This window comes from Nansenia antarctica (genome assembly GCF_963989245.1).
Source record: "Nansenia antarctica genome assembly, contig: SCAFFOLD_199, whole genome shotgun sequence".
Classification (NCBI taxonomy): domain Eukaryota; kingdom Metazoa; phylum Chordata; class Actinopteri; order Argentiniformes; family Microstomatidae; genus Nansenia; species Nansenia antarctica.
The window spans coordinates 113,299-123,298 of NW_027662909.1; the positions used below are offsets into that span (position 1 = coordinate 113,299).

A 10,000-nucleotide genomic window follows, 5' to 3' on the forward strand; every position below is an offset into this window, starting at 1 on the left:
TCCCACAGAGAGAAGGAACAGTAGACATAACTGTCCCACAGAGAGAGAGAAGGAACAGTAGACATAACTGTCCCACAGAGAGAGAGAAGGAACAGTAGACATAACTGTCCCACAGAGAGAGAGAAGGAACAGTAGACATAACTGTCCCACAGAGAGAAGGAACAGTAGACATAACTGTCCCACAGAGAGAAGGAACAGTAGACATAACTGTCCCACAGAGAGAGAGAAGGAACAGTAGACATAACTGTCCCACAGAGAGAGAGAGAAGGAACAGTAGACATAACTGTCCCACAGAGAGAAGGAACAGTAGACATAACTGTCCCACAGAGAGAGAGAAGGAACAGTAGACATAACTGTCCCACAGAGAGAAGGAACAGTAGACATAACTGTCCCACAGAGAGAGAGAAGGAACAGTAGACATAACTGTCCCACAGAGAGAAGGAACAGTAGACATAACTGTCCCACAGAGAGAGAGAAGGAACAGTAGACATAACTGTCCCACAGAGAGAGAGAGAAGGAACAGTAGACATAACTGTCCCACAGAGAGAGAGAAGGAACAGTAGACATAACTGTCCCACAGAGAGAGAGAAGGAACAGTAGACATAACTGTCCCACAGAGAGAAGGAACAGTAGACATAACTGTCCCACAGAGAGAGAGAAGGAACAGTAGACATAACTGTCCCACACAGAGAGAGAAGGAACAGTAGACATAACTGTCCCACAGAGAGAAGGAACAGTAGACATAACTGTCCCACAGAGAGAGAGAAGGAACAGTAGACATAACTGTCCCACAGAGAGAAGGAACAGTAGACATAACTGTCCCACAGAGAGAGAGAGAAGGAACAGTAGACATAACTGTCCCACAGAGAGAAGGAACAGTAGACATAACTGTCCCACAGAGAGAAGGAACAGTAGACATAACTGTCCCACAGAGAGAGAGAAGGAACAGTAGACATAACTGTCCCACAGAGAGAGAGAGAAGGAACAGTAGACATAACTGTCCCACAGAGAGAGAGAAGGAACAGTAGACATAACTGTCCCACACAGAGAGAAGGAACAGTAGACATAACTGTCCCACAGAGAGAGAGAAGGAACAGTAGACATAACTGTCCCACAGAGAGAAGGAACAGTAGACATAACTGTCCCACACAGAGAGAGAGAAGGAACAGTAGACATAACTGTCCCACAGAGAGAGAGAGAAGGAACAGTAGACATAACTGTCCCACAGAGAGAGAGAAGGAACAGTAGACATAACTGTCCCACAGAGAGAGAGAAGGAACAGTAGACATAACTGTCCCACACAGAGAGAGAGAAGGAACAGTAGACATAACTGTCCCACAGAGAGAGAGAGAAGGAACAGTAGACATAACTGTCCCACAGAGAGAGAGAAGGAACAGTAGACATAACTGTCCCACACAGAGAGAAGGAACAGTAGACATAACTGTCCCACAGAGAGAGAGAAGGAACAGTAGACATAACTGTCCCACAGAGAGAAGGAACAGTAGACATAACTGTCCCACACAGAGAGAGAGAAGGAACAGTAGACATAACTGTCCCACAGAGAGAGAGAGAAGGAACAGTAGACATAACTGTCCCACAGAGAGAGAGAAGGAACAGTAGACATAACTGTCCCACAGAGAGAAGGAACAGTAGACATAACTGTCCCACAGAGAGAAGGAACAGTAGACATAACTGTCCCACAGAGAGAGAGAAGGAACAGTAGACATAACTGTCCCACAGAGAGAAGGAACAGTAGACATAACTGTCCCACAGAGAGAGAGAAGGAACAGTAGACATAACTGTCCCACAGAGAGAAGGAACAGTAGACATAACTGTCCCACAGAGAGAGAGAGAAGGAACAGTAGACATAACTGTCCCACAGAGAGAAGGAACAGTAGACATAACTGTCCCACAGAGAGAAGGAACAGTAGACATAACTGTCCCACAGAGAGAGAGAGAAGGAACAGTAGACATAACTGTCCCACAGAGAGAAGGAACAGTAGACATAACTGTCCCACAGAGAGAGAGAGAGAAGGAACAGTAGACATAACTGTCCCACAGAGAGAAGGAACAGCGCTTATCAGTAGTGTAACACCTTTGTTTATCACATGAGAGTATCCTGCTCTGCATTCTGGTCATCCACACAGTCTTCAGTAAACATTGTCACATTGTTATTGTATTAAAGAATTTAATTTTCCCACATATTTGCATTCACCTGTATGGATAACAAAACTGACCAGGTTTCTTATCTCTATTTATTTTCCTTTTTTTTTGTGATCAAGATTTTTTATTGCTTTTATCAACGCATAACAATGACAATACAGAACAAGAAAGGAAGGGAGGGTAGTGTAGCAGACAAGTCACAGCCAAATAGTAGAAATACAACACAGTCCGGATTGGGGTAAATGGAAAATCAAATCATAGAGCAGTCAGGTTGGTCAAGTTCAATGTTCCACGCATCAACTGTACTGGGCCTTGCTTTGTTCAATCTGGCCGTTGTGCACTCAAGATTCACAATCCTCTGTAAAGAGTAAAACCAAAAAGTGTTCATACTGAAATCAGGTGTCATCCAATGTTGAAGAATAGTTTTTTTTGCAGAGGTGAAACCAGCAAATAGCATTTTCTTTTGCGTAATACTTAAATCGAAATCAGAGTCATCATTGAGCAAACATAAACATGGATTAGGAATAGGAACATAGTCAATCTTAAATAACTTGGACATTACAGAATTGACATGGTTCCAACATGGTGACATGGCCACGACTGGACACTCCCAGAACATATGGAGAAATGAACCCGGTGTGGGGGTAGGGCAGAATTGACAGTAGTAGTTGGGTTGTAGTTTCATTAAGTATCTTCTATATGGTGTAGCATAGGCCCTGTGGATGACTTTAAAATGAATTAACTGATGAGCTAAGTTTTTGGACGTTGAATTGAGATTAGACCATATTGTGTCCCAGTTTGGGTGGAAATCCAATTCACCAAGCTCTCGGCTCCATAAAGCCTCAACCGCAAGTGGTTTTTTAATTGCGTCCATTAGATTGCGATATATTCTGGATACACAGCCACGAGAGGTTGGGGTATGTTCAATCCAGGCTATCATGGGGTGAGTTGGAAGTGGGGAGCGCCAAGGCACTCCATAGGCCTTGAGTGAGGACCTCAGCTGTAGATAGACAAAATATGATGACGCTGGAAGGACAAACTTAGTTTGGAGGTGCTGGAATGAAACTAGGCCATCATTGTCATACAGGTCTCTGAGAGTATTTACACCCCGAGAGCCCAAACTCTTTCCTAAAGATCTCTGCTTCAACTGGTTCATTTGGCACCAAATTATTATACCCTAACCCTGCACTCATTTCTTTATCATTTATTTTTTCTGCTAAACCAACATATGGATAAAAAAGACTGGTTCTGATTAAATAAATCTATAATTGCGCAAGGGGTTCACATACTTTCAAGCATCACTGAGATATCTACACTACATATCTACACTACCGGTATAGAAGTTTTAGAACACCTCAATTTTTCCTCCTACCTCCTACCTCCTAACCCCTACCTCCTCCTACCTCCTACCTCCTACCTCCTACCCCACCTACCTCCTACCTCCTCCTCCTCCTCCTCCCATCCTGACCTTCTCTTCCTCCTCTTCTCTGATAGGTTCCCCGGGAGGACTTCCTCTTCCTCCTCTGTGATTGGCTCCTCCCCTGGGGAGGATGAGGAAGTGAGGTGCTGACGTGGGTACCGGGAGGTAACCATGACGATGTTGGGCGGGGGCGTGGCCTGCGTCGGCCCTGACAACTGCAGCAGCAACAACGAGTCTAAAGACTACTGCTACTCTGCCCGGATACGCAGCACTGTGCTGCAGGGCCTGCCCTTCGGGGGCGTGCCCACGGTCCTCGCCCTCGACTTCATGTGCTTCCTGGTGGGTCTCTACTGCCTTCTACTGCCCACTACTGCCCTCTACTACCCTCTACTGCCCTTTACTGCCCTCTACTGCCCTCTACTGCCCTCTACTGCCCTCTACTGCCCTCTACTGCCCTCTACTGCCCTCTACTGCCTTCTACTGCCCTTTACTGCCCTCTACTGCCCTCTACTGCCCTCTACTGCCCTCTACTGCCCTCTACTGCCCACTACTGCCCTCTACTGCCCACTACTACCCTCTACTACCCTCTACTGCCCTTTACTGCCCTCTACTGCCCTCTACTGCCCTTTACTGCCTTCTACTGCCCTCTACTACCCTCTACTGCCCTCTACTACCCTCTACTGCCCTCTACTGCCCTCTACTGCTCTCTACTACCCTCTACTGCCCTCTACTGCTCTCTACTGCCCTCTACTGCCCTCTACTGCCCTCTACTGCCCTCTACTGCCCTCTACTACCCTCTACTGCTCTCTACTGCTCTCTACTACCCTCTACTGCCCTCTACTGCCCTCTACTGCCCTCTACTGCCCTTTACTGCCCTCTACTGCCCTCTACTACCCTCTACTGCCCTTTACTGCCCTCTACTGCCCTCTACTGCCCTCTACTGCCCTCTACTACCCTCTACTGCTCTCTACTACCCTCTACTGCCCTTTACTGCCCTCTACTGCCCTCTACTGCTCTCTACTGCCCTCTACTGCCTTCTACTGCCCTTTACTGCCCTCTACTACCCTCTACTGCCCTCTACTACCCTCTACTGCCCTCTACTACCCTCTACTGCCCTCTACTACCCTCTACTGCCCTCTACTGCCCTCTACTGCCCTCTACTACCCTCTACTACCCTCTACTACCCTCTACTGCCCTCTACTGCCCTCTACTGCCCTCTACTACCCTCTACTGCCCTCTACTGCTCTCTACTGCCCTCTACTACCCTCTACTGCCCTCTACTACCCTCTACTGCCCTCTACTGCTCTCTACTACCCTCTACTGCCCTCTGCTACCCTCTACTGCCCTCTACTGCCCACTACTGCCCTCTACTGCCCTCTACTGCCCTCTGCTACCCTCTACTGCCCTCTACTGCCCTCTACTACCCTCTATTGCCCTCTACTGCCCTCTACTACCCTCTACTGCCCTCTACTGCCCTCTACTGCCCTCTACTACCCTCTATTGCCCTCTACTGCCCTCTACTGCCCTCTACTACCCTCTATTGCCCTCTACTACCCTCTACTGCCCTCTACTACCCTCTACTGCCCTCTACTACCCTCTATTGCCCTCTACTACCCTCTACTGCCCTCTACTACCCTCTATTGCCCTCTACTGCCCTCTACTACCCTCTATTGCCCTCTACTACCCTCTACTGCCCTCTACTACCCTCTATTGCCCTCTACTGCCCTCTACTACCCTCTACTGCCCTCTACTACCCTCTACTACCCTCTACTGCCCTCTACTACCCTCTACTACCCTCTACTGCCCTCTACTGCCCTCTACTGCCCTCTACTGTCCTCTACTGCCCTCTACTGCCCTCTACTACCCTCTACTACCCTCTACTGCCCTCTACTACCCTCTACTACCCTCTACTACCCTCTACTACCCTCTACTACCCTCTACTGCCCTCTACTGCCCTCTACTGCCCTCTACTGCCCTCTACTACCCTCTACTGCCCTCTACTACCCTCTACTACCCTCTACTGCTCTCTACTGCCCTCTACTACCCTCTACTACCCTCTACTACCCTCTACTGCCCTCTACTGCCCTCTACTACCCTCTACTACCCTCTACTACCCTCTACTACCCTCTACTGCCCTCTACTGCCCTCTACTACCCTCTACTACCCTCTACTACCCTCTACTACCCTCTACTACCCTCTACTGCCCTCTACTACCCTCTACTACCCTCTACTACCCTCTACTACCCTCTACTACCCTCTACTGCCCTCTACTGCCCTCTACTGTCCTCTACTACCCTCTACTACCCTCTACTACCCTCTACTACCCTCTACTACCCTCTACTACCCTCTACTACCCTCTACTACCCTCTACTGCCCTCTACTGCCCTCTACTACCCTCTACTACCCTCTACTACCCTCTACTGCCCTCTACTGCCCTCTACTACCCTCTACTACCCTCTACTACCCTCTACTACCCTCTACTGCCCTCTACTACCCTCTACTACCCTCTACTACCCTCTACTGCCCTCTACTGCTCTCTACTGCCCTCTACTGCCCTCTACTACCCTCTACTGCCCTCTACTACCCTCTACTACCCTCTACTACCATCTACTGCCCTCTACTACCCTCTACTGTCCTCTACTACCCTCTACTACCCTCTACTACCCTCTACTACCCTCTACTGCCCTCTACTGCCCTCTACTGTCCTCTACTGCCCTCTACTGCCCTCTACTACCCTCTACTACCCTCTACTGCCCTCTACTACCCTCTACTGCCCTCTACTACCCTCTACTACCCTCTACTACCCTCTACTACCCTCTACTACCCTCTACTACCCTCTACTGCCCTCTACTGCCCTCTACTGCCCTCTACTACCCTCTACTACCCTCTACTACCCTCTACTACCCTCTACTGCCCTCTACTGCCCTCTACTACCCTCTACTGCCCTCTACTGCCCTCTACTACCCTCTACTACCCTCTACTACCCTCTACTGCCCTCTACTACCCTCTACTGCCCTCTACTGTCCTCTACTGCCCTCTACTACCCTCTACTACCCTCTACTACCCTCTACTGCCCTCTACTGCCCTCTACTGCCCTCTACTACCCTCTACTACCCTCTACTACCCTCTACTGCCCTCTACTACCCTCTACTGCCCTCTACTACCCTCTACTACCCTCTACTACCCTCTACTGCCCTCTACTGCCCTCTACTGCCCTCTACTACCCTCTACTGCCCTCTACTACCCTCTACTACCCTCTACTGCCCTCTACTGCCCTCTACTACCCTCTACTACCCTCTACTGCCCTCTACTGCCCTCTACTACCCTCTACTGCCCTCTACTACCCTCTACTACCCTCTACTACCCTCTACTGCCCTCTACTACCCTCTACTACCCTCTACTGCCCTCTACTACCCTCTACTACCCTCTACTGCCCTCTACTACCCTCTACTACCCTCTACTGCCCTCTACTGCCCTCTACTGCCCTCTACTACCCTCTACTACCCTCTACTGCCCTCTACTGCCCTCTACTACCCTCTACTACCCTCTACTACCCTCTACTGCCCTCTACTGCTCTCTACTACCCTCTACTGCCCTCTACTGCTCTCTACTACCCTCTACTACCCTCTACTACCCTCTACTGTCCTCTACTGCTCTCTACTGCCCTCTACTGCCCTCTACTGCCCTCTACTGCCCTCTACTACCCTCTACTACCCTCTACTGCCCTCTACTACCCTCTACTACCCTCTACTACCCTCTACTACCCTCTACTGCCCTCTACTACCCTCTACTACCCTCTACTACCCTCTACTGCCCTCCACTACCCTCTACTACCCTCTACTACCCTCTACTACCCTCTACTGCCCTCTACTACCCTCTACTACCCTCTACTGCCCTCTACTACCCTCTACTACCCTCTACTACCCTCTACTGCCCTCTACTACCCTCTACTACCCTCTACTACCCTCTACTACCCTCTACTGCCCTCTACTGCCCTCTACTACCCTCTACTGCCCTCCACTACCCTCTACTGCCCTCTACTACCCTCTACTACCCTCTACTACCCTCTACTACCCTCTACTACCCTCTACTGCCCTCTACTGCCCTCTACTACCCTCTACTACCCTCTACTGCCCTCTACTACCCTCTACTACCCTCTACTGCCCTCTACTACCCTCTACTGCCCTCTACTGCCCTCTACTACCCTCTACTACCCTCTACTACCCTCTACTGTCCTCTACTGCCCTCTACTACCCTCTACTGCCCTCTACTGCCCTCTACTGCCCTCTACTACCCTCTACTACCCTCTACTACCCTCTACTGCCCTCTACTGCCCTCTACTGCCCTCTACTGCCCTCTACTGTCCTCTACTGCCCTCTACTACCCTCTACTACCCTCTACTACCCTCTACTACCCTCTACTGCCCTCTACTGCCCTCTACTGTCCTCTACTGCCCTCTACTACCCTCTACTACCCTCTACTACCCTCTACTGCCCTCTACTGCCCTCTACTGCCCTCTACTGCCCTCTACTACCCTCTACTGCCCTCTACTGCCCTCTACTGCCCTCTACTGCCCTCTACTACCCTCTACTACCCTCTACTACCCTCTACTACCCTCTACTGTCCTCTACTGCCCTCTACTACCCTCTACTGCCCTCTACTGCCCTCTACTGCCCTCTACTACCCTCTACTGCCCTCTACTGTCCTCTACTGCCCTCTACTGCCCTCTACTACCCTCTACTACCCTCTACTACCCTCTACTACCCTCTACTGCCCTCTACTACCCTCTACTGCCCACTACTACCCTCTACTACCCTCTACTGCCCTCTACTACCCTCTACTGCCCTCTACTACCCTCTACTACCCTCTACTACCCTCTACTACCCTCTACTACCCTCTACTACCCTCTACTGCCCTCTACTACCCTCTACTGCCCTCTACTACCCTCTACTGCCCTCTACTGCCCTCTACTACCCTCTACTGCCCTCTACTACCCTCTACTGCCCTCTACTGCCCTCTACTGCCCTCTACTACCCTCTACTACCCTCTACTGCCCTCTACTGCCCTCTACTACCCTCTACTACCCTCTACTACCCTCTACTACCCTCTACTACCCTCTACTGCCCTCTACTACCCTCTACTACTCTCTACTGCTCTCTACTACCCTCTACTGCCCTCTACTACCCTCTACTACCCTTTACTGCCCTCTACTGCCCTCTACTGCCCTCTACTGCCCTCTACTGCCCTCTACTACCCTCTACTGCCCTCTACTACCCTCTACTACCCTCTACTGCCCTCTACTACCCTCTACTACCCTCTACTACCCTCTACTGCCCTCTACTGTCCTCTACTGCCCTCTACTACCCTCTACTACCCTCTACTACCCTCTACTACCCTCTACTGCCCTCTACTGCCCTCTACTACCCTCTACTGCCCTCTACTACCCTCTACTGCCCTCTACTACCCTCTACTGCCCTCTACTGCCCTCTACTACCCTCTACTGCCCTCTACTGCCCTCTACTGCCCTCTACTGCTCTCTACTACCCTCTACTACCCTCTACTGCCCTCTACTACCCTCTACTGCCCTCTACTACCCTCTACTACCCTCTACTGCCCTCTACTAGCCTCTACTACCCTCTACTACCCTCTACTGCCCTCTACTGCCCTCTACTACCCTCTACTACCCTCTACTACCCTCTACTGCCCTCTACTGCCCTCTACTGCCCTCTACTGCCCTCTACTGCCCTCTACTACCTTCTACTACCCTCTACTGCCCTCTACTACCTTCTACTACCCTCTACTACCCTCTACTACCCTCTACTGCCCTCTACTACCCTCTACTACCCTCTACTACCCTCTACTACCCTCTATTGCCCTCTACTACCCTCTACTACCCTCTACTGCCCTCTACTACCCTCTACTGCCCTCTACTGCCCTCTACTACCCTCTACTACCCTCTACTACCCTCTACTGCCCTCTACTGCCCTCTACTGCCCTCTACTACCCTCTACTGCCCTCTACTACCCTCTACTGCTCTCTACTACCCTCTATTGCCCTCTACTGCCCTCTACTGTCCTCTACTGCCCTCTACTACCCTCTACTACCCTCTACTGCCCTCTACTACCCTCTACTACCCTCTATTGCCCTCTACTGCCCTCTACTACCCTCTACTGCCCTCTACTGCTCTCTACTACCCTCTACTACCCTCTACTACCCTCTACTACCCTCTACTACCCTCTACTGCCCTCTACTACCCTCTACTGCCCTCTACTACCCTCTACTGCCCTCTACTGCCCTCTACTACCCTCTACTACCCTCTACTACCCTCTACTACCCTCTACTGCCCTCTACTACCCTCTACTGCCCTCTACTACCCTCTACTACCCTCTACTGCCCTCTACTACCCTCTACTACCCT

General features: G+C 50.6%; 1 protein-coding gene across 2 annotated transcripts in view; it reads left to right on the forward strand.

The window, feature by feature from the left end:
- Positions 1 to 10,000, forward strand: part of LOC308175401 (CSC1-like protein 2) — a gene marked incomplete at its 3' end in the record, with an annotated part of 46,287 nt that overhangs the window by 2,832 nt on the left and 33,455 nt on the right. For both annotated transcript variants that reach the window (XM_080551070.1, XM_080551071.1), the window contains exon 2: positions 3,658 to 3,922. In XM_080551070.1, coding sequence (XP_080407196.1) covers positions 3,755 to 3,922 — 168 coding nt within the window. In that variant the 5' untranslated portion in view covers positions 3,658 to 3,754. The remainder of the gene's footprint in view (positions 1 to 3,657; positions 3,923 to 10,000) is intronic.